The sequence below is a fragment of the Lontra canadensis genome, unplaced genomic scaffold (genome assembly GCF_010015895.1).
Source record: "Lontra canadensis isolate GAN:19392208 unplaced genomic scaffold, GSC_riverotter_1.0 scaffold199, whole genome shotgun sequence".
NCBI classification, from domain to species: Eukaryota; Metazoa; Chordata; class Mammalia; order Carnivora; family Mustelidae; genus Lontra; species Lontra canadensis.
In genome coordinates this window covers 1,228,197-1,254,159 of record NW_022631193.1, presented here as the reverse complement: position 1 = coordinate 1,254,159, position 25,963 = coordinate 1,228,197, and the positions used below count along the sequence as shown (strand labels likewise).

Here is a 25,963-nt window from a genome sequence, read left to right as displayed (position 1 = left end):
AGGAACAGCATCTGGTGCTTGGTGTTGCCACCTCTTGCTTGCATGACATTGGTAAGTCACTCATCTTTTGTGAGCATCTGTTTCCTCATCAATAAGAGACTCATGACACCTGCCCTGCCTCACAGGGACCAGTACATGTACATCTAAAGCCTCATGTAGAAGCAATGCACTGATGTTGTTGTCATTATTTATAATTTTAAAAATTTTGAATTAAATCTACCTATTTCTTAATTCTTCTTGGTTATAACTGTGTTTTATTGAGTGTTTTAATTGCTGGGCACTGTTCTTTTCTCTTCACATACCTTCTATATTATTTAATTGATGATTCAGCCTAACAAATATGGATAATTTAAGTGGAAATTTCCTACATGGAAGAAATTGAGTCTCTACAATTCTTCATGGTTGGTTCCTGGACTGCTCCCCTGCTGCATTAGAGGATTTATAAAGCTTTCTTTAGGAAAGGTAAATATATCCCTACAGTTTAGAAATTACTTGCATATGTTCTATTATGAAACAAAATAGATGAACATAGGAGAAGGGAGGGAAAAATAAAATAAAATAAAAACAGAGAGAGAGGCAAACCATAAGAGACTCTTATTAACTATAGGAAACAAACTGAGAGTGACTGGAGGGGAGAGGGTGAGGGGATGGGGTAACTGGGTGATGGGCATTAAAGAGGGCATTAATGAGCACTGGGTTTTATATGCAAGTGATTAATCATTAAATTCTACCCCTGAAACTAATAATACATTATGTGTTAACTAGATTGAATTTAAGTAAAATTGAAAAAAAATTGAAAATAAAAAGAAGAAAAAATTATTTGTGTATTTCCAGCATGTGACTCTGTGCCTTATAAATAACAATTGCTCAATAAAACCTTATCAAATGGGGCACCTGGGTGGCTCAGTGGGTTAGGCCTCTGCCTTCGGCTCAGGTCATTATCCCAGGGTCCTGGGATCAAGCCCCACGTCGGGCTCTCTGCTCACTGGGGAGCCTGTTTCCTCCTCTCTCTCTGCCTGTCTCTCTGCCTACTTGTGATCTGTCAAATAAATAAATAATCTTAAAAAAAAACCTTATCAAATGAATGCAAGAAGAAGTTATCAAATGAGATAATTTTCAGGAACGCATTTTTTAAAAACACTATTCACATGCCAAGTTTGCTGTGGTAGCTGTGATTATTTCTGTACTTCATGTTCTGCAAGAGTAAAACTGTATCTTTTTAAAAGGACAAAGATTAGAATAAAAATACAGAATTGAAGCCATTATTTAAAACATGTATCAGTCAGTGTCCAGTCAGGAATAAAACCACAATATTTATTTTACCAGAGAAGATATTCACAAATGACGCTACAGACAAAGGGCTGATATCCAAGATCTATAAAGAACTTCTCAAACTCAACACCCAAAAAACAGATAATCACATAAAAAAATAGGCAGAAGACATGAACAGACACTTCTCCAGTGAAGACATACAAATGGCTAACAGACATATGAAAAAATGTTCATCATCATTAGTCATCGGGGAAATTCAAATCAAAACCACATTGAGATACTACCTTACACCAGTTAGAATGGCCAAAATTAACAAGACAGTAAACAACGTGTGTTGGGGAGGATGTGGAGAAAGGGGAACCCTCTTACACTGTTGGTGGGAATGCAAGTTGGTGCAGCCACTTTGGAAGACAGTGTGGAGATTCCTCAAGAAATTAAAAATAGAACTACCCTATGACCTGGCAATTGCATTACTACTGTGGAAAGAACCAAGATGCCCTTCAACGGACAAATGGATGAGAAAGATGTGGTCCATATACACTATGGAGTATTATGCCTCCATCAGAAAGGATGAATACCCAACTTTTGTATCAACATGGACGGGACTGGAAGAGATTATGCTGAGTGAAATAAGTCAAGTAGAGAAAGTCAATTATCATATGGTTTCACTTACTTGTGGAAAATAAGGAATAACATGGAGGACATTAGGAGAAGGAAAGGAAAAGAGAATTGGGGGAAATCAGAGGGGGAGATGAACCATGAGAGAGTGTGGACTCCGAAAAACAAACTGAGGGTTTTAGAGGAGAGGGGAGTGGGGGGATTGTTGAGCCTGGTGGTGGGTATTACGGAGGGCACGTATTGCATGGAGCACTGGGTATTATATGTAAACAACATATCTTGGAACCCTACATCAAAAACTAATGATGTATTGTATAGCAACTAACATAACACAATAAAAATAAAAAAAATTAAAAAAATAAAAAAAAATAAAATGTAATATAAAAAGTTGTTAACCAGATATTTGAGAACTGAAATGGTAAAAAAAAGATCACTAAGGATTACTGAGGGGAAAAAAATCTAAATAATTGCTAGTCCTGGGACTCTAAAAGGAAAGTTTAGGGTTTTAAAACTTGGAGACTTGGAGCCCAAACATCCGAGGAGTGGTCATTCACTAGCTGGTATTCCTACCTGAGAAGAAGTCCTGTGGGCTTCTCTTCAGACATCAGAGAAGCCTTCCCTGGCAAACTTAATGGTCCTTCCTCCAGAGTCCAAAGGAAAAGGAGCGGCTTGCCTGCATTCCAGGCTTCTGACAAGTGAGTGACATAAGGTTAGTTCTGGTCCTCCGGCTCACAGGAGTCTCTGTCTCCAGACTGCCAAAGAATAGGTGCGTCTCAGCTACTAATTGTTCCTCTGAGGGGCAGGATGAGACTGGTTCTATGTGTGTGAAAATAAAATTTGCAAACTGGAACCAACTGCCAAGATGAAGAATGAAGGATGAAGAAACAGTGCTGGGATAATCGTGATAGGAAAAACAGGGAATGGTGAAGAAGATAGTTTCTTCTATCTTCGTGGCTTACAGTCTTCTTCTAGTGCCGCTATTGGCATATCTGATTACAGCTTCATGACAAGGCAGCTGCAGCATCACAAGTTGGAGTGTAGAGTGTGAGTTTGGAGCTGAGACAATAATTTAACAATTGGCACAGTCTACACTTTTCGCAAATCAGTTTTCAGACCACGATAACAATGTTTGAATTTCTGTTAAACACAAACAACAACATAACAATTCTCTCTCTCTCTCTCTCTTTTTAATGATTTTATTTACACACAGCAAGAGAGGGAACACAAGCAGGAGGAATGAGAGAGGGAGAAGCAGGCTTCCCACAGAGCAGGGAGCCCAATGTGGGGCTCGATCCCTGGGATCATGCTCTGAGCCCAAGGCAGACGCTTAATGACTGAGCCACCTGGTGTCCCAACTCTTCTCTTTTTTTAAAAGTTTGTATTTGAATTCCAGTTAGTTAACCGACAGTAAAATATAGTGAAATATAGAAATACAGTGAAATATTAGTTTCAGGTGTATAATATGATGATGCAATATCTATATACCACACCCCATGCTTATCACAACAAATGCCCTCCTTAATTCCCATCACCTATTTCACTCATCCCCAACTCCTCACCTTTCTGGTAACCATCAGTTTGCTTTCTAGAGTTAAGAGTCTGTTTCTCCCCTTTCAACTCTCTCTCTCAAATAAATAAATAAATAAATTAATTAATTAATTAATTTAAAAAATCTTTTTTAAAAGTGTGGGAGGGGGGCGTGGGGTGGCTCAGTCAGTCAAGCATCTGCCTTTGGCTCAGGTCATGATCTCAGGGTCCTGGGACTGAGCCCCATATTGGGCTCCTTGCTCAGTGCAGAGTCTGCTTCTCCCTCTGCTCTCCCCTACTCTCAAATAAATTAATTAATTTAAAAAAGAGTCTGTCTCTTGGCTTACCCCCTTTTCTCTTTTTTTTCTCACTAGCTGGTTTGTTTTGTTTCTTAAATACCACATATGAGTGAAATAATATGGTATTTGTCTTTTTCTGACTGACTTATTTCCCTTATCATTAAACTCTCTAGCTCTATCCATGTCATTGCAAAAGGGCAAGATTTTATTCCTTTTTATTTTAATCACTGAGTACTATTCCACTCTATTATCTATGCCACATTATCTTTATCAGTTCATCTGTTGATGGACATTTGGGCTATTTCCATAATTTGACTGTTGTAGATAATGCTGTTATAAATACAGGGGTGTATGTATCCATTTGAATTAGTTATTTTTGTATTCTTTTGTTAAATACCTACCAGTGCAATTGGTGGGTTATAGACCTCCATACTGTTTTCCACAGTGGCTGCACTAGTTTTCATTCCCACCGATAGTAGCAAGAGAGTTCCCCTCTCTCCACATCCTTACCCAAATCTGTTGTTTCCTGTGTTGTTGATGTTAGCCATTCTGACAGGTGTGAGGTGGTATCTCATTGTAGTTTTTATTTGTATTTCCCTGATGCCGAGTGATGTTGAGCATTTTTTCATGTCTGTTGGCCATCTGGATATCTTCTTTGGAAAAATGTTCATATATTCTATCCATTTTTCAATTGTATTATTTGTTGTTGTTTTTGGTTGTTGAGGTTTTTTTGGTGGTATTTTTTTTTATTTTTTAAATTTATTTTCAGCGTAACAGTATTCATTGTTTTTGCACCATACCCTGTGCTCCATGCAATCCGTGCCCTCTCCAACACCCACCACCTGGTTCCCCCAACCTCCCACCCCCCACCCCTCAGACCCCTCAGATTGTTTTTCAGAGTCCATAGTCTCTCATTGTTCACCTCCCCTTCCAATTTCCCTCAACTCCCTTCTCCTCTCCATCTCCCCATGTCCTCCATGCTATTTGTTATGCTCCACAAATAAGTGAAACCATATGATAATTGACTCTCTCTGCTTGACTTATTTCACTCAGCATAATCTCTTCCAGTCCCGTCCATGTTGCTACAAAAGTTAGGATTCATCCTTTCTGATGGAGGCATAATACTCCATAGTGTATATGGACCACATCTTCCTTATCCATTTGTCTGTTGAAGGGCATCTTGGTTCTTTCCACAGTTAGGCGACCGTGGCCATTGCTGCTATAAACATTGGGGTACAGATGGCCCTTCTTTTCACTACATCTGTATCTTTGGGGTAAATACCCAGTAGTGCAATTGCAGGGTCATAGGGAAGCTCTACGTTACCTGATTTCAAGCTTAACTACAAAGCTGTGATCACCAAGACAGCATGGTACTGGCATAAAAACAGACACATAGACCAGTGGAACAGAATAGAGAGCCCAGATATGGACCCTCAACTCTATGGTCAAATAATCTTTTACAAAACAGGAAAAAATATACAGTGGAAAAAAGACAGTCTCTTCAATAAATGGTGCTGGGAAAATTGGACAGCTATATGTAAAAGAATGAAACTCGACCATTCTCTTACACAGTACACAAAGATAAACTAAAAATGGATAAAAGACCTCAACGTGAGATAGGAATCCATCAGAATCCTAGAGGAGAATATAGGCAGTAACCTCTTCGATATCAGCCACAGCAACTTCTTTCAAGATATGTCTCCAAAGGCAAAGGGAACAAAAGCAAAGATGAACTTTGGGACTTCATCAAAATCAAAAGCTTCTGCACAGCAAAGGAAACGGTCAACAAAACAAAGAAGCAACCCACGGAATGGGAGAAGATATTTGCAAATGACAGTACAGACAAAAGATTGATATCCAGGATCTATAAAGAACTCCTCAAACTCAACACACACAAAACAGACAATCATATCAAAAAATGGGCAGAAGATATGAACAGACACTTCTCCAATGAAGACATACAAGTGGCTATCAGACACATGAAAAAATGTTCATCATCACTAGCCATCAGGGAGATTCAAATCAAAACCACATTGAGATATCACCTTACACCAGTTAGAATGGCCAAAATTAGCAAGACAGTAAACAACATGTGTTGGAGGGGATGTGGAGAAAAGGGAACCCTCTTACACTGTTGGTGGGAATACAAGTTGGTGCAACCACTTTGGAGAACAGTGTGGAGATTCCTCAAGAAATTAAAATTAAAAATTAGTTGTTGAGTTTTATAAATTCTTTTTAGATTTTGGATACTAACCTTTTATTAGTTATGCCATTAGCAAGTATCTTCTCCCATTCCGAAGGCTTCTTTTTAATTCTGTTGATTGTTTTATTTGCTATGCAGAGGCTTTTTATTTTGATGTAGAGCCAATTGTTTATTTTGTTTTTGTTTCCCTTGCCTCAGGAGACATATTTAGAAAAAAATTGCTATGTCTAAGTCAAATAATTTATTACTTGTGTTCTCTCCTAGAATTTTTATGGTTTCAGGTCTAACATTTATATTTTTCATCCATTTTGAACTTATTTTTGTGTATGGTGTAAGTAAGTGGCCCAGTTTCATCCTTCTGCATGTAGCTGACCAATTTTTTTCCATGTGACACAATTTGCTGAAGAGACTGTCTTTCTCCCATTAGATATTCTCTCCTGCTTCATCAAGGGTTAATTGTCTGTATAGTTTTGGGTTCGTTTCTGGGTTTTCTATTCTGTTCCATTGATCTATGTATCTATTCTTCTGCCAGTACCATACTGGCTTTTTTTAAATTTAAATTCAATTAGCCTTTGTATAGTACATTATCAGTTTTTGATATAATGTTCAATGACATATAACATCCACTGCTTATCACATCAGGTGCCCACCTTAATGCCCATCACTGTGTTACCCCATTCCCCCACCCACCACCCTTTCTGCAACCCTCAGTTTATTTTCCCAGAGTCAAAAGTCTCATATGGTTTTTCTCCCTCTCTGATTTCTTCTCCTTTAGTACCATATTGTTTTGATCACTACAGCTTTGTAATATAACTTGAGGTTTGGAATTGGGATGCCTGCAGCTTTGCTTTCCTTTTTCAAGATTGTTTTGGTTATTTGAGGGTCTTCTGTGGTTCCATATAGATTTTAGGATTGTTGTTCTAACTCTGTGAGAAATTATGTTGGTATTTTAACAGGAATTGCCTTAAATGTGTAGATTGCTTTGGGTAATATAGACATTTTTCCAATTTATGTGCATAAAATGTCTTTCCATTTCTTTGAGTCATCTTCAATTTCTCTCATTAGTGTTTTATAGTTTTCAGCGCACAACAGGTCTTTCACGTCTTTGATTGGGTTTATTTTCTAGGTATTTTATGGTGTCTGGTGCAATTCTAAATGTTATTGGTTCCTTAATTTCTCTTTCTCCTGCTTCATTATTGGTATATAGAAATACAACAGATTTCTGTACATTGATTTTGTATCCTGTGATTTTATTGAATTTCTGTTTTTTAATGAGTTTTAAAAAATTTTTCAGTTTTTAAAAAATTAGCATATAATGTATTACTTGTTCTAGGGACACAGGTCTGTGATTCATTAGTCTTTTTTAAAATTTTTATTTTATTTATTTTTATTTTTATCTTTTTTAACATCTTAATTTTATTTTATTTTTTTTCAGTGTTCCAAGATTCATTGTTTATGTACCACACCCAGTGCTCCATGTAATATGTGCCCTCCTTAATACCCACCACTAGGCTTACCCATCCCCCCCAACTCCCTCCCCTCCATAGCCCTCAGTTTGTTTCTCAGAATCCACAGTCTCTCATGGTTCATCTCCCCCGCTGATTTACCCCAATTCACTTTTCCTTTCTTTCTCCTAATGTCCTCCATTTTATTTCTTATGTTCCACAAGTAGGTGAAAGCATATGATAATTGACTTTCTCTGCTTGACTTATTTCAACAGACAAATGGATAAAGAAGATGTGGTCCATATATACAATGGAATATTACACAGCCATCAGAAAGGATGAATACCCAACTTTTGTATCAACATGGACAGGACTGGAGGATACTATGCTGTGTGATTCATCAGTCTTACACAATTCACAGCATTCACCATGGCACATAACCTCCCAAATGTCCATCACCCAGTCACCCCATCCCTCCCACCCTCCTCCACTCCAGCAATCTTCAGTTTGTTTCCTGAGATGAAGAGTCTTTTATGGTTCGTCTCCCTCTCTGGTTTCATCTTATTTCATATTTCCCTCCCTTCTTCTATGATCCTCTGTCTTGTTTCTCAAATTCTCAAATTCCTCATTCATTTTTTGATGGCTGCATTTTATATATATATATATATATACATATATATATATATATACACATATACATAATCTCACATCTCTATCCATTCATCCATTGATGGACATCTAGGTTCTTTCCATAGTTTGGCTATTGTGAACATTGCTGCTGTAAACATTCAGGTGCATGTGTCCCTTCTTTTCACTACATCAGTATCTTTGGGGTAAAGACCCATTACTACAATAGCTGGGTCACAGGGAAGCTCTATTTTCAACTTTTTGAGGAACCTCCATACTGTTTTCCAGAGTGGCTGCACCAGCTTGCATTCCCACCAACAGTGTGGGAGGGTTCCCCTTTTTCCGCATCCTCATTGACACCTGGCATTTTCTGACTTGTTAATTTAGCCATTCTGAATGGTGTAAGGTGGTATCTCATTGAGGTTTTGATTTGTACTTCCCTGATGCCAGGTGATGTTGAGCACTTTTTCATGTGTCTGTTGGCCATTTGGATATCTTCTTTGCAGAAATATCTGTTCATGTCTTCTTCCCATTTCTTGATTGGATTATTTGTTCTTCAGGTGTTGAGTTTGATGAGTTCTTTATAGATTTTGGATACTAGCCCTTTATCTGGGGCTAGCCCTTTATATTTGCAAATATCTTCTCTCACTCTGATGGAGTCTTTCAGGTTTTCTATATAGAGTATCACGTTATCTGCAGTAGTAAAAGTATCACCACTTCCTTACCAATTTGAATTCCTTTTATTTATTTATTTTGTCTGATTGCTATGACTAGGACTTCCAGTTTTATGTTAAATAGTAATCGTGAGCACGGACATCCATGTCTTTTTCCTGACCATAGAAGAAAAGTGCTCACTTTTTCCCCATTGAAGATGATATTAGCTGTGGGTTTTTCATAGATGACCTTTATTAGGTTGAAGTATGTTACCTCTAACCCTACATTGTTGAGGGTTTTTATCATGAATGGATGTTGTACTTTGTCATTTCTTTTTTTTTTAAGATTTTGTTTATTTATTTGTCAGACAGAGATCACAAGTAGGCAGAGAGGCAGGCAGAGAGAGAGGGGAAGCAGGCTCCCTGCTGAGCAGAGAACCCAATGTAGGGATCGAACCCAGGACCCTGGAACCATGACCTGAGCTGAAGGCAGAGGCTTTAACCCGCTGAGCCACCCAGGGGCCCCTCAAATGCTTTTTCTGCATCTATTGAAATAAATGGTTCATATCATTTCTCTTATTGTTGTGATGTAACGTGTTGATTGATTTGCAAAATACCAAACAACCCTTGCAGCCCAAGAATAACTCCTATTTGGTCATTGCGAATAATTTTGTCAATGTATTGTTGGATTTGGTGTGCTAACGTTTGTTGAGGATTTTTGCATCTATGTTCATCAGAGATATTGGCCTGTAGTTAGTTCTCTCTCTCTCTCTCTCTCTGGTATCTTTATCTGGTTTTGCCCTTAGGATAATGCTGACCTTATACAATGAATTTTGAAGTTTCTTTCCTTTTCTATTTTGTGGAATAGTTTGAGAAGAACAGGTATTAACTCCTGTTTAAATGTTTAGTAGAATTCACTTGCAAAGCCACCTGATCCATGACATTTGTTTGTTGGGAGATTTTTCATTACTGATTCAATTTATTTGCAAATTATGGGTCTGTTCAAGTTTTCTATTTATTCCTGTTTCAGTTTTGGTAATTTATACATTTCTAGAAATATAACCATTTCTTTCAGTTGTTCAATCTGTTGGCATACAATTTTTCATAATATTCTCGTATAATTGTATTTTTGTGGTATTGGTTATGCTCTCTACTCTCTCATTTCTGATTTTATTTATTTGGATCTTTTTTCTTTATGATAAGTCTGGCTAGAGGCTTTTCAAATTTATTAGGTTTTTTCAAAGAACCAGCTCTTCATTTTATTGATCTGGGCAATTATTTTTTAGTTTGCATATAATTTATAGATGCTCTCATCTTTATTATTTCCTTCTTTCTTTTGGATACAGGCTTCATTTGTCATTCTTTTCCTAGCTCCTTTGGGTGTAATGTTAGATTGCTTATTTGAGATTTTTCTTGCTTCTTGAGATAGGCCTGTGTTGCTAAGTATTTCCCTCTTAGGATTGTTTTTGCTGCATTCCAAGCATATTAGACCACTGAATGTGGTGAGGTTTAACTAGGTGTGCTCTAGTCTGCTTGTTATATGAGACCTGACACCACTTCCACTAGAACTGATGCCCTGCAAAACTCTCTGGCCATGAGATGTAGTGTGGGCAGGTGTTTCTGCTGATGTGCTGGGAGAGGGGCCTACTGTGTGGGGCCTGAGGCAAGTGTGACTGGAAAGGGCATTCTTGCTGGAGTGCAGGGATGTAGATTTTGGTGTAAGTAAGTTATGCAGCCATTGTAGTGCTGTATTTCTGGTGAGGGGTGGAGGAAGAAAATGGTGCCAATGAGCTCCTTTGTTCCCAAAGAGTCATCTCTGTGAAACTGCTTCTCAGGAACAGGCTCCAAAAACAGCAAATACTTTCCCCCTGTGTACCCCAAGCATTCTTCAGATTGCTGTTTCCATGCCATCTGTCTCTGGGTTGTTTGCCTGCCTTCTCTCGTGGAGTAGGGCTGTGCCCCCAGGTCTCTATCCTATCCAAATATGCCAACCTTTAAAATTCCAGTCGTCCGGCATGGTACTGGCATCAATACAGACACATAGACCAGTGGAACAGAATAGAGAGCCCAGATATGGACCCTCAACTCTATGGTCAAATAATTTTTTACAAAGTAGGAAAAAATATACAGTGGAAAAAAGACAGTCTCTTCAATAAATGGTGCTGGGAAAATTGGACAGCTATATGTAGAAGAATGAAACTCGACCATTCTCTTACACCGTACACAAAGAGAAAATCGAAATGGATAAAAGACCTCAATATGAGACAGGAATCCATCAGAATCCTAGAGGAGAACATAGGCAGTAACCTCTTCGATATCAGCCACAGCAACTTCTTTCAAGATATGTCTCCAAAGGCAAAGGAAACAAAAGCGAAAATGAACTTTTGGGACTTCATCAAAATCAAAAGCTTCTGCACTGCAAAGGAAACAGTCAACAAGACAAAGACGCAACCCACAGAATGGGAGAAGATATTTGCAAATGACAGTACAGACAAAAGGATATCAATCCAGGATCTATAAAGAACTCCTCAAACTCAACACACACAAAACAGACAATCATATAAAAAAAAAAAACGGGCAGAAGATATGAACAGACACTTCTCCAATGAAGACATACAAATGGCTATCAGACACATGAAAAAATGCTCATCATCACTAGCCATCAGGGAGATTCAAATCAAAACCACATTGAGATACCACCTTACACCAGTTAGAATGGCCAAAATTAGCAAGGCAGGAAACAACATGTGTTGGAGAGGATGTGGAGAAAGACCTTGCCCTTCTCTGTGACCATGGCTCCCTTCCCTCTGTAGCACCAATGATCCATTTCTCCCCTAAACTATGTCTCTGTACTTCCTACCTTCTTCAATGTGGCCTCTTCTCTCCATCTTGGAATTTGTGCTGTCATAGACTTGATTTATGGGGTTTTAGAGCAATTTGATAATTATCTAGTTGTATTTGTGAGAGGAGGCAAACCTAGGGTTCTCCTAGTCCCCCACCATCTTCCTATTCACATACCCAGACTCCCCTCCTTTAGCTCTTTGAGAGAGTTCAGTTTATTTTAATCTTTGTGTAGTAAATCTAATGTCTGTGCTATCTTAAGGACAGTTTCTGTTCATATCTTCTGTGATTGGATTATGCCCTTTATTTATTTTTATGCCTTGTAATTTTACAGAAAAGACTGAAAACATAGTGGGGTGCTTGGGTGGCTCAGTCTAGCATCTGACTCTTGATTTGATTTCACAATCTCAGAGTAGTAAGATCAAGCCCCATGTTGAGCTTTGTGTTCAGTGCTGTGTTGGCTTGAGATTCTCTCTCCCTCTCCCTCTGCTCCTCCCCCATTCTCTCTCTAAAATCAATAAATCAACAAATCAATAAATAAAATCTTAAAAACAAGAAAACTGGACATTTGGAATGTTATATTATGGTAACTTTATAAATCAGATTCTTCCCCAGCCTCATCATTTGTTTTGTTGCTTGCTAAAGGCTTCAGTTATTTGTTTGAGTTTGACTATTGTAAAATGTGTATTTTTGTCTCTGCTTTCCAGCTTTATAGAGATGGGAGGACAGTGACACTAGTAATTGTAATTCTTAGAACTTATAACAGGGAGAACTCTTGATATTTTATTCCATTTAATTCTCACAACAAATATTTGTAGTGAACATCATCATTCTCATTTTACACATGAGGAAATGGGTTCAGATTAGTCCCTAGCCCAAGGTCGGGTCTACATAAGATTCCCACCCAGCTCTGTCTGACTTCATGGTCAAGTGTCTGTGCTATGTTACTTTTGTTTGTGTGAATTTCTTAGTATGAGAGAAAGTGAAGTTGGTGGGAGCTGACAGGAGAGTGGGAGGAGGTAAGTGCCAGAGACAGGTGAACTCTTGATCATAGTAGAGTGTTTGTTGAATCCTTGACCTCTTAGAGACTACTTTGAATTTTAGTGGAATTGAGCTCTGAGATCAGAAGGGTCAGTGTGATCTTGGATGGTTGCATCCTCATTAAGCCAAGGTCCTGGGAGGAGGCAGAAAGATGCAGAGGGGTGATGATCTGGAAGTCACTGGACACCCTTGGCTTACATACAGTATTTAATGGACATTCTCAAGGTGGGCCACAAAACAAAACAAAAGCCAATGTTTCCCATTCCCTTTCAGAATAGAGGGAGAGACAATTTCTCTCAGGTTGACCCATAGAAACCCTCCTCAGTTTTCTTCTCCTCCTTCTCCTGGGAGATAGTTTGTTTGTTGATGTAGCTGAAATGAGCAGAGAAGTTTGCAGGCGCTTCCTTTCTCTGGGAATTTAATTGCCAGAGACTGGGGACAGAGATGTGGCAGAGGAGGGGTCTCCAAGGATTTGTGAAAATAGAAGTAACTTTCCTTACTTTCTCACAGCAGAGGAGAACAAGGGATAGTAGTGAGGAGTGAGGGAATAAAACCTTTTAGCCTAGCACTGGACCACGCCCAACAAAGAGTCTCTTCCACAGGTTAGGGGCTCCCTGCTGGCTCCCAGTAAATGCTTTTTCCTTTCCTGGTCCAGGTTAATCTGGATGCTCCTCTTATGGATGAGGGATGTATGATCTCTCTGTACTATAATTGTTCTGGAAGGAAGGCTTGTTCTGGAAGGAAGTATCTATATGGTTAAGAAAATACTGCCTGGATTTTAACATGAGGCTGACTCTTCTAGGTTTTTCTTTGTTTGTTTGTTTCTGTTCTATTCAGAACCCATTTTCCTCCCATCTTAACCAATTTTATTTTTTAATATTTTGTTTATTTATTTGAGAGAAAGAGAGAACAAGCAGGGGAAGCTCAGAGGCAAAGGGAGAAGCATTTTCCCCGCTGAACAGGAAGCCTGCCATGGGACTTGGTCCCAAGACCCCAGGATCCTTACCTGAACCAAAGTCAGATGCTTAGGCAACTGAACCACCCAGGTGCCCCTCCATTTTAACCAATCTTTTTTTTTTTAGAAGATTTTATGTATTTATTTGACAGAGATCACAAGTAGGCAGAGAGGCAGGCAGAGAGAGAGAGGGGGGAAGCAAGCTCTCTGCTGAGCAGACAGCCCAATACGGGACTTGATGCCAGGACCCCGAGATCGTGACCTGAGCCGAAGGCAGAAGCCCCACCACTGAGTCACCCAGGTGTCCCCATTTTAACCAATCTTAAAGCATTTCTTCAAAATCTCTCCACAGCCCTTATTGAAGACATCAAGGATTTCCTACCCATTAAGGGGTACCCCAAGCACCTCAGTCAACTTCCATTTTCACAGTATATGAAAGATTCTGGAGAAGTTCTGACCACACAAGAACTTCTTTTTTAATTCTGGAAAATTTCTCCTCTAAGAGAATGTCCTTTTTCCATTTCAGTCCCACTTCCTTCTAAGGAGATGGAGGTTCACTGGCTTCCCTGCACTGAAAGAGACCCACTGCAGACCCAACTGACTGATTAGAGAAGCCCTCCCTTGGTGGTGAAGTCTGTCTTCCAAGGACATAAAGCTCCAGTCTCCTGATCTGCCCTCATCTCCTCACTAACACTTTCTCATGTCATTGATTACACGGTTTCAGGTAAGGTTTTTCCCTCTATGTGTCTTGTATTTCCCCTCTCTGTTATCAAATGCTTAAAATGTTTGTTCACTCCTCAATTACCTTTGCCATTCTGCTTACTATTTCTCTTGAGGAACAGACCTCCTGTGTGGTTAGATTTTGTTTCTGGAATGTTGTTTTGCCTCCCAATTCTTTATTCTGTGCGTAGAACTAGAAATGACCTCAGGGCTGTTTCATTCAACCTGTCATGTTGCTGCTTGGGAGAGAAGTCCACCGAGACCCAGGAGAGGAAGAGAATTTCTCAAGGTCTCACCACAGGTTTTAGGAAGGATGGGCACTGTTTTGTCTTTTCAAGTCTAGAGAGGATGTGACAATGGCCGGACCTTCTGAAACTGCCCCCCCACCAAATGTTACTGGGAAAGCTATCTATCCCTGATGACATCTGGCTGTTAGATTTTGAATGAGAGTGGTGAAATCATCTCCTGCTGACCCACCACATGGGCCTATGTTTCTTTTTTCTTTATGTGACAGACAGTTTATTTATTATTATTTTTTATTTAAATTCAGTTGTATTTCTAACTCTTGGGGAAAATTTTCTGTGTGCTGCTCCTCCACACCTTATACTTATTATTCCATGTGGATATTTTTTCCTATGTCCCTTCTTCTTGAAAGACATTTAGGTTCCTGCTGTAATTTTGAAAAGCATACTTTGGTGCCTTGCTCACTTCTTTTCCATTCCACAATTTCCTTTCATTTCATAGCTGTCCCATGAATCTGACTACTCTCTGCTGAAGTTCTGCCCAACGCAATTCCCAGTGCACCTCTTTGGGAGTCCCTTACACACAGCTCAGGGCTTTGACAATTCTGATCTGGGGGGTGGAGGATGCCTTCTTGCTATAAAATATCTCTCAATATTGTCTGGCTGAAAAAAAAAATGTGTTGTAGCCACTTGGTAAAACTTTACCAGGAGAAATTTGCATCTCCGTTGGAGGAAGCTAGGAGGGTCAGGCCATGACTATTGCCTTTGTGCATATTGGAACCACCTGTTTCTGGTGCCTGAGAGGTACAGGGCAGCTATGGAAGACCTTGATGGGGCACGACTTCCAAAGAGAGCCAGAGGGGTTTGCAGGCATTGTGGTCTACTCCACACTTTTCAAATATGATGGGAGAGTCAGAGATGCTGGGCTCTCACATCCCCCAGAGTCCCAGAAGTCAGAGAGATTATTGTGGCATTGATAACAGGAGAGCTCTGCTCCTCTGCCTGGCTGCCCGTTTCACTCAGGTGCCCCCAGTCTGTCTGTTCCTCATCCCACGTGTTGTTGCCTTTCCCCTGATCCTACTTTCTTAGCATCTGTGTTATCTCTTTCTCATTGTGTCTATGTTCCCTGCCCTCTATTGCATTGTCTTTGTTTTCTTACTTTTGGTCTCTTCTGGTGTCATTTCTGATAGCCTAACATTTTCCTTCTTTACTTTTCTCTATTTTGTCACATCCTTTTATCTTGTCGCCTTTTCCTTGACATCTTCCCATTACTCCTTTCATCTCCCTTCTTCCCTTCATCTCCTGTTAATGTTGCTCTCCTTTCTAACTTCCCACCCCTTCTCTCATGCCTCACTGCATTCTGTGTGGTCACTCTGATGTCTACTGTCGTGCCCTAGGTTGGGGCTCTCAATCTGCTCTAAGTGCTATGACTACAGTGCATATGACCATGTAGCTTTGGCAACAGAGATCTCCTACAACCCCCCCCCAGATGCGACATTGAGAATAGTATACATATCAGTGTTACTTTTTCTATAAAAGAAACTTTAAAAATATGAATTTATTACTTTTGCTTGAAAAAACACTAGTTTTTACTTGTATAGGTTTTTTAAGTGTTATGCTACAAAGGAAGTTTAAAGAGAAAATATCTTCCAGGTACATCAGTTACCTGCTCATATGACAATCCTCACTTAAGTTCAAGGAATACATGAAGACATTCTTACCAAAAATTAAAATATTACAGATCAAGCTAGGGTCTTTCTTTGACCCTAGTCCCCACTCAATCCTAACCCTCTCTGCAGAGTAACTTACTGTTATCATACTGTGTCCTTCAGCAATTTATGTGTATGTGTTTCTCATTTTCCTGCCTGAGAACATTTAATATTGCCAAATTTATATCAACTTTTGTGGGTGAAAGTTTGTATTTATGTTTTCTAGTTATTAGTGAAATACAGCAGTCTTTTACAATTCATTTATTTTTTTAATTTAAATTAAATTAGCCAAGGTATTATCATTAGTTTTTTAAAGATTTAATTAATTAATCTTTTTATTATGTTTAGTTAACCCACTTATGCTGGTTAACATCATTAGTTTTGACATAATGTTCACTGATTTATTAGTTGAATGTAATACCCAGGGCTCATCATTTCATGTGCCCTCTTTAATTTCCCATCACCTAGTTTTTTCCTTTTCTGAGAATTACTGCTGACTTTTTTACTCCTCTTTCTTACTGATTTATGGGTGTACTTTATATCTTTTGGAAGATATTTGTGAAGATCTAGGAATCCTTTTCTAGTACGTATTGTATAATATATTATAAATACTTATTATTGTAATAGTATATCTTATAAATATTTTGTTTATTTTTATGTTTTATTTAATGAGATTGCCAGTACTATGAAGTCATAGACACATTATTACTTTCTTCTGATGATGTTAAAGTTTCTCTACTTAGTTCTTTAACCTGCTAGGAATTTATTTTTGTGTGTGGTATGAGGTAGGAATCTAAATTTTATTTTTTCAAAACAGGTGAAAAAATTTTCCAAACCATTTATTGAATAGCCTTTTTCCCCTCTCAGATTTTACACCATATTTTAAAAATTGGACTGTAAGTTTTCATGCACACATGGGTCTGATTCTGGACTTACTTTGATCTGTCAATTTGCTTATTCCTTCACCAATACTAGACTTTATTTTTTGATTACTGACAAGTCAGTACTTTTTCTTTGAACACTGTGTTGCTTTTTCAAAATTACTTTGGCTTTTTTTTTAAACTTTGTCTATTTTTTAAGCAAATATTTATTAAGCAACACAATACAAGCTGGGCATGCATGTTGGTTTCCACTTTATTGACTTCCATTACAAATCCTGTTGAACATCACTTCAACATTATATTTATGTATTTTTTTAGACCATTTAGGTGTCTCACAGAACACAATTCAAGAGGCATAAAGTGTATACCATGAAGACTCTTTCCTACTCTAGATCCCTTTAATCTGATTTTTATGATTCTTTCCACTGAGACAAACAGTGTTACTAGTTTTTTTTTACTTCATTTCAGAGATTTTTATCTATAGATATAAATATACACACACGTTTATTTTTTAAATACACAAAAGTAAAATGTATTATTATATAATATTATATGATACAATATATAACATTGTATAGTTATATGGTTACAACCTATAACATATAATTTATATAATAATATGTAAAATAATTATGACATACATCTATACAGTATGTAATATAACAAGTTATATGTACAATTATAATAAATCCATTGCTCTGTTCTGTGCTGCTTTCACTGAACAGTATAATTAAAGAAAATTCTATATTGACACAAAAAAAGCAACTTCATTAATAGGGCAATCAGAGAAAGATAATTATCATGTGGTTTCACGCATATATGGAATATAAGAAACAGCACAGAGCATCATAGGGGAAGGGAGGGAAAACTTAATAGGAAGTCAGAGAGAGAAAAACCATGAGCAAGAAAATTAACTATAGGAAACAAAATCAAAAAAGGAAGTTCATCTTACCTTTTTAACTTTTTGTGGAAACTCCATACTATTTTTCACAGTGAACATTCTTCATCTTTGTTAGAGATTCTTTTTCTTAAAGAGGATTTGGAGAGGAGTGCCTGGGTGGCTCAGTGGGTTAAAACCTCTGCCTTCGGCTCAGGTCATGATCCCAGGGTCCTGGGATCGAGCCCCGCATCAGGCTCTCTCTTCGGCAGGGAGCCTGCTTCCTCCTCTCTCTCTGCCTGCCTCTCTGCCTATTGTGATCTCTATCTGTCAAATAAATAAATAAAAATCTTTAATAAAAAAAAAGAGGATTTGGAGAAAGGGGAACCCTCTTACACCATTGGTGGTAATTCAAACTGGTGCAGCCACTCAAAACAGTATCAAGTTTCCTCAAAAAGTTAAAAATAGAACTACCCTGTGACCCAGCAATTACACTATTAGGTATTTATCCAAAAGTTATAAACATAGTGATTCTAAAGGGCAAACGCACCCCAATGTTTATAGCAGCAATGTCCACAATAGCCAAACTACGGAAAGAGCCCAGATGTCCATCAACAGATGAATGGATAAAGAAGAGGTGGTGTAAATATATATAGGAATATTACTCGGCCTTCAAAAAGATTGAAATCTTATATTTGCAATGACGTGGATGGAACTAGAGGGTATTATCCTAAGTGAAGTACTTAGAGAAAAGCAAATATAAGATTTCACTCTATGTAGAATTTAAGACACAAAACAGATGAACATAGAGGAAAGGAAGGAAAATAAAATAAGTCAAAACAAGAGAGGGAGAAAAACCATAAGAGACTCTTAACTACAGGAAACAAACTGAGGGTTGCTGGAAAGGAGGTGGATGGGGGTATGGGGTAACTGGGTGATGGGCATTTAGGAGGGTGCTTGATATAGTGAGCACTGGGTGATATATGTGACTGATGAATCACCTATACTTTACCTCTGAAACTTAAAAAAAAAGAGAAACTTAGAGAATTTATTCTAAACCAAGTAGCATTTAAAGAGGATAATACATTGGGCCAAGTTTTAATGTCTTCAGTATTGTGTCACTAAACATATACCACCTGCTTCTAGATCCCAACACATTGTCTGGCTCATCCCTCTGTAGGAACAATGGTTTGGGTGGGAAACCAGACTCTCATCTCCCACTTCATCCTCCTGGGTCTTTTCAACCACTCGCCACTTCACCTCTTCTTCTTTTCTGTCACCATGGTCATGTTCCTTGTGGCCCTCTCTGGCAATGGGCTCATGATCCTCCTCATCACCATTGACTCCCGTCTGCACAGCCCCATGTACTTCTTCCTCAGCTGGCTGTCACTCATGGACCTCATGCTCATTTCCACCATTGTGCCGCGGATGGCCACCGACTTTCTCCTGGGCCATGGCTCCATCTCCTTCACAGGCTGTGGACTCCAGATCCTCTTCTTCCTCACCCTCCTGGGAGATGAATGCTTCCTGCTGGCCTTCATGGCCTATGACCGCTATGTGGCCATCAGCAACCCACTGAGGTACTCAGTGATCATGAGCAGCCGTGTTTGCTGGCTCATGGTGGCAGGGTCCTGGCTCTTTGGCCTGGTGGATGGACTGATCCAAGCCATTTTCACCCTTCGCTTCCCCTACTGTGGCTCTCAGGAGATTAACCACTTCTTCTGTGAGGTCCCTGCCATATTGAAGTTGGCCTGTGCTGACACCTCTCTCTATGAGACCATGATCTATGTTTGTTGTGTCCTAATGCTGCTCCTACCCTTCGCTGTCATCTCTGCTTCCTACTTGCGGATCCTGGTAGCTGTGCTCCACATGCGTTCTGCTGAAGGTCGTCAGAAAGCCTTTGCCACCTGCTCTTCTCACATGGCAGTGGTTTCTCTCTTCTATGGGGCTGCCATGATCACCTACATGCGGCCTCAGGCTTACCACTCCTCCAAGCAGGACAAGGTAGTCTCAGCCTTCTATACAATGATCACCCCTATGCTTAATCCACTCATCTATAGCCTGAGGAACAAGGAAGTGGCTGGGGCTCTCAAGAAACTCCTGGGGAGGTGTCCCTGTGTGGGGGGCAGGGCTAGGTTGACATTGGCAACTGAAGATGTGGGCTCTGGTTCTGGGAACTTGAATTAGCTTCTGTAGTTTGACTGGAAGAGAAACAGATGTTCTGTACTGAAAATAAAAATTCTTTGGCCAGAGTTCATGATATTCGCACATTAACTTAATCAAGTATGTCCATGCTGAGTATGGATAGTGTGGAAAGAGGGCTGCACCAATGGCATTACAAAGAATGGGAGACACATAACCTATATCCCACAAAATTAGCAGGTGACAGGTTTCAGCTATTTTCCTCTATGGGAATTGCCAACTGAGGAAAACAGCTTGCTTAAGGTTGTGCTTCTCTTTGGGTGGCTGCCTGAATCCCATGACTAGTCAATAAAGTATATAAAGGCTTGGTTCCTTTCCCTCAGTTTGACCCTGAAGGTCCATCCCAGCTCCAGAATGCCCTGTAATAATCTGAGGCATCACAGGCTTCTCATCCCTGTATCCAGTTTTGCTTCCTTATCTCATTCCCCACCACGAGTTCAATCCTTCCAGTGCTCTCTGATAAACCTTCCACAAGCAAAACTTGTCTCAATCTGCTTCCAGGAAACCTAACCTGTGACAAGTGGAGATGAAAGAATGTTGGTAGGTTAAAGTCTAGTTTTCTAGATACATGTAGTCAAAATAAAATGTGGACACAGAAAACTTTGTTGCCTGGTGGTATCAGAGAGAAGTCAGAAAGTTTCCTGAAGACTTGTAAGACAAGTTTAATGCAGGGGTGGAAAATGCGAATGCCTCCATATCTTGGCTATCGTAAACAATGCTGTTATAAACATAAGGGTACATGTATCTCTTTGAATTAGTGTTCTTGTATTCTTTGGACAAATACCCAGGAGTGCAATTCCTGGATCAAAAGGTAGTTCTTTTTTTAACTTTTGGAGGAAACTCCATACTGTTTTCCACAATGGCTGCACCAGTTTGCATTTCCACCAATAGTGTAAGAGGGTTCCCCTTTTTCCACAACCTTGCCAATACTTGTTGCTTCTTGTGATGTTTGACTTTAGCCATTCTGACAGTTGTGAGATGATATCTCATTGTAGTTTTGATTTGCGTTTCCCTGATGATGAGTGATGTTGATCATCTTTTCATGTGTCTGTCGACCATCTCTGTATGTCTTCTTTGGGGGAAATGTCTATTTATGCCTTCTGCCTATTTAAATTGGATTATTTTGTTTTTGGGTGTTGAGTTGTATCTGTTTTTTTTTAATGTATTTTGGATACTAACCTTTATTACATATGTCATTTGTAAATATCTTCTCCCATTTCATAGGTTGCCTTTTTGTTTTATTGATTGTTTCTTTTGTTGTGAAGAAGCTTTTTATTGGGATGAAGTCCCAATAGCTAATTTTTGCTTTTGTTTCCTTGTCTCAGAAGACATATCTAGAAAGAAGTTGCTATAGTCATTGTCAAAGAGGTTGCTATCTATATTCTCCACTAGGATTTTGATTGATTCCTCTCACATTTAGGTCTTTAACCCATTTTAATTTTATTTTTGTATGTGTTCCACCCACATCACTATAAATGTTAAGTATTTGCCCTTTCTGATGCCTGAGTAGTATTCCACTGTATATATATACCACATCTTCTTTATCCATTCATCTGTTGATGGACATCTCAGCTCTTTCCACAGTTTGGCTATTGTGGACATTGTTGCTATGAACACTGGGAAACCAATGCCCCTTCAGATCACTACCTTTGTATCTTTGGGTAAATACCCAGGAGTGCAACTGCTGGGTCATAAGGTAGCTCTATTTTCAACTCTTTAAGGAATCTCTATACTATTTCCCGGAGAGGCTGTACTAGCTTGCATTCCCACCAACAGTGCAAGAAGGTTCCCCTTTCTCTGCATCCTTGCCAAAATCTGGTATTTGCTGTCTTATTAATTTTAGCCATTCTGACTGTTGTGAGGTGGTATCTCATTGTGGTTTTCATTTGTATTTCCCTGATGCTGAGCAATGTGGAACATTTTTCTCATGTGTCTGTTGGCCATTTGCAAGTCTTCTTTGGAGAAATGTCTGTTTCTGTCTTCTGCCCATTTATTGACTGGACTCTTTATTTCCTTTGAACTGAGTTTGATGTGTTCTTTACAGGTCTTGGATACTAGTCCTTTATATGATATGTCATTTGCAAATATCTTCTTGCATTCTGTGGGTTGACTTTTAGTTTTATGACTGTTTCTTTTGTTGTATAGAAGCTTTTAATCTTTTAAAATTTTTTTTTATTTTTTATTAACATATAATGTATTATTAGCTCCAGGGGTACAGGTGTGTGAATCACCAGATATACACACTTCACAGCACTCAGCATAGCACTAGAAGCTTTTTATCTTGATGAAGTCACCATAGTTCATTTTTGCTTTTGTTTCCCTTGTCTTTGGAGATGTGTCTAGCAAGAGGTTGCTGTGGCTGAGGTTGAAGAGGTTGCAGCCTTTGTTTTTCTACAGGATTTTGATGGATGGTCCTGATTTAAGTCTCACTACCTGAAAGTTTAAATTTAGTCACACAGTCATTTTAAGAACAAAGAAATAGTTATTTTTCCTCTGATAAATAAAAGCATAGACAATGTTCACCACAGAAGATTCCCACGGAAACAACTGGAACACTGAAGTACTGAAGCATGTACTTTAGTGAGAAGAAAGTGAAACACAGATGGGTACAAGATACCAGAGAGACCTCAGTTACTGCTAAATTATAACTGAGTATAATTAGATGCTAATTTTTAAAAATTCAACAACTAATTTTTTGTGATTAAAGGACTTGTCAAACAAAATTCCCCCCAAACAACTTTTTAAACAAAATATTTATTTATTATACAGTGGAATAAAGAGTCTCTTCAATAAATGGTGCTGGGAAAACTGGACAGCTATATGTAGAAGAATGAAACTTGACCATACTCTTACACCGTACACAAAGATAAACTCAAAATGGATAAAAGACCTCAACATGAGACAGGAATCCATCAGAATCCTAGAGGAGAACATAGGCAGTAACCTCTTCGATATCAGCCACAGCAACTTCTTTCAAGATATGTCTCCAAAGGCAAAGGAAACAAAAGCGAAGATGAACTTTTGGGACTTCATCAAGATCAAAAGTTTCTGCACAGCAAAGGAAACAGTCAACAAAACAAAGAGGCAACCCATGGAATGGGAGAAGATATTTGCAAATGACAGTACAGACAAAAGATTGATATCCAGGATCTATAAAGAACTCCTCAAACTCAACACACACAAAACAGACAATCATATCAAAAAACGGGCAGAAGATATGAACAGACACTTCTCCAATGAAGACATACAAATGGCTATCAGACACATGAAAAAATGTTCATCATCACTAGCCATCAGGGAGATTCAAATTAAAACCACATTGAGATATCACCTTACATCAGTTAGAATGGCCAAAATTAGCAAGACAGGAAACAACATGTGTTGGAGGGGATGTGGAGAAAGGGGAGCCCTCTTACACTGCTGGTGGGAATGCAAATTGGTGCCGCCACTTTGGAGAACAGTGTGGAGATACCTCAAGAAATTAAAAATAGAGCTTCCCTATGGCCCTGCAATTGCACTACTGGGTATTTACCCCAAAGATACAGATGTAGTGAAAAGAAGGGCCATCTGTACCCCAATGTTTATAGCAGCAATGGCCACGGTCGCCTAACTGTGGAAAGAACCAAGATGCCCTTCAACGGACGAATGGATAAGGAAGACGTGGTCCATATACACTATGGAGTATTATGCCTCCATCAGAAAGGATGAATCCCCAACTTTTGTAGCAACATGGACGGGACTGGAAGAGATTATGCTGAGTGAAATAAGTCAAGCAGAGAGAGTCAATTATCATATGGTTTCACTTATTTGTGGAGCATAACAAATAGCATGGAGGACATGGGGAGATGGAGAGGAGAAGGGAGTTGAGGGAAATTGGAAGGGGAGGGGAACCATGAGAGACTATGGACTCTGAAAAACAATCTGAGGGTTTTGAAGGGGCAGGGGGTGGGAGGTTGGGGGAACCAGGTGGTGGGTATTGGACTGGGCATGGATTGCATGGAGCACTGGGTGTGGTGCAAAAACAATGAATACTGTTACGCTGAAAAGAAATTTAAAAATCTAAAAAAAAAAGAACTATGCAATCATGCTAATAGATGCAGAAAAGATTTGACAAAGTACCACATCTCTTCATGATAAAAAACCTTCAACAAAATAGGTTTAGAGGGAACATACCACAACATAATAAAGGCAATATATGAAAAACCCACAGTTAATATCCTTCCTCAATGGAAAAAAACGAATACCCATCAGTTTAAGATAGGGATGTTCACAATCATCAGAATTATTCAAATAGACCTGGAAGTCCTAGCCACAGCAACAAGACAACAACAAGAAATAAAAGGCATCCAAATAGGCAAGGAAGAAACAAAACTTTCACTATTGGCAGACGATACTCTATGCAAAAACCCAGAAGAATCCACCAAAATCTTCTAGAACTGATACATGAAATCAGTAAAGTTAAAGTATACAAACTCAACATACAGAAATCTGTCCATTTCTATACACCAGTAATAAAGCAGCAGGAAGATAAATTAAGGAAAGAAACCCCTTTACAATTTTACCAAAAACAGTAAGATACCTATGAATAAAACTAACCGAGAAGAGAAAGACCTGTACTCTGGAAACTATGAAACACTGATGAAAGAAATTGAAGCTGCCCAACTTCTTGCTCAACATGTCTCCAAAGTAAGATAAACAAAACAAAAATGAACTATTGGGACTTCATCAGGATAAAAAGCTTTTGCACAGCAAAGGAAATTCAACAGAAGAACTAAAAGGCAACCTATGGAATGGGAGAAGATATTTGCAAATGATGTATCAGATAAAGGGCTAGTATCCAAAAAACTGTAAAGAACGTATCAAAGTCAGCACACAAGAAACAAAGAATCCAGTTCATAAATGGGCAGAAGATATGAACAGACATTTCTCCAAAGAAGACACCCAAATGACCAACAGACAAATGAAAAAATGCTCAACATCACTCAGTATGGGGGAAATGCAAATCAAAACCACAATGACTTTCTCTGCTTGATTTATTTCACTCAGCATGGAGCACTGGGTTTGATGCATAAACAATGAATCTTGGAACACTGAAAAAATAAAATTAAATTAATTAAAAACAGCACAATGAGACACCACCTTACAATGGTCAGAATGATTAAAATTATCAACTGAGCAAACCACAGATGTTGGCAAGGATGCGGAGAAAGAGGAAGGCTCTTCTACTGTTGGTGGGAATGCCTGTATGGCCACTCTGGAAAACAGTACAGATGTTCCTTAAAAAGTTAAAAATAGAGCTACCCTATGACCTAGCAATTGCACTTCTAGGTATTTATATGAAGGATACAAGTATAGTGATTTGAAGGGGCACCTGCACCCCAATGTTTATAGCAGCGATATACACAAGAGCAAAACTATGGAAAGAGACAAAATGTCCATCGCCAGATGAATGGATAAGGAAGAGGTGGTATTTATATGCAAAGGAATAATAGTCATCCATCAAAAAAGAATGACATCTTGCCATTTGCAACGATGTGGATGGAATTAGAAGGTATTATGCTAAGTGAAATAAGTCATACAGAGAAAGACAAATACCATATGATTTCACTCAGATGTAGAATTTAAGAAACAAAATAAATGAACATAGGGGAAGAAAAAGAAAAATAAATTAAGATAAAAAGGGAGAGGGAGGCCAACCTTAAGAGACTCTTCACTATAGGAAGCAAGCTGAGGGTGGCTGGAGGGGAAGTTGGTGGGCGAAGGGGTAATTGGGTGAAGAACATTAAGGAGGACACTTGAAGTAATCAGTACTGGGTGTTATACGTAACTGATAAATCACTAAATTTTACCC

The 25,963-nt window shown here is 38.8% G+C and overlaps 1 protein-coding gene across 1 annotated transcript; it reads left to right on the top strand.

Annotated features, from left to right (window-relative positions):
* Positions 1–18,946: 18,946 nt before the first annotated feature.
* LOC116861481 (olfactory receptor 56-like) lies at positions 18,947–20,097 on the top strand. Its single transcript, XM_032848100.1, has one exon. The coding sequence runs from the start codon at positions 19,096–19,098 to the stop codon at positions 20,095–20,097; it is 1,002 nt and encodes a 333-aa protein (XP_032703991.1). The 5' UTR covers positions 18,947–19,095.
* Positions 20,098–25,963: the final 5,866 nt, after the last annotated feature.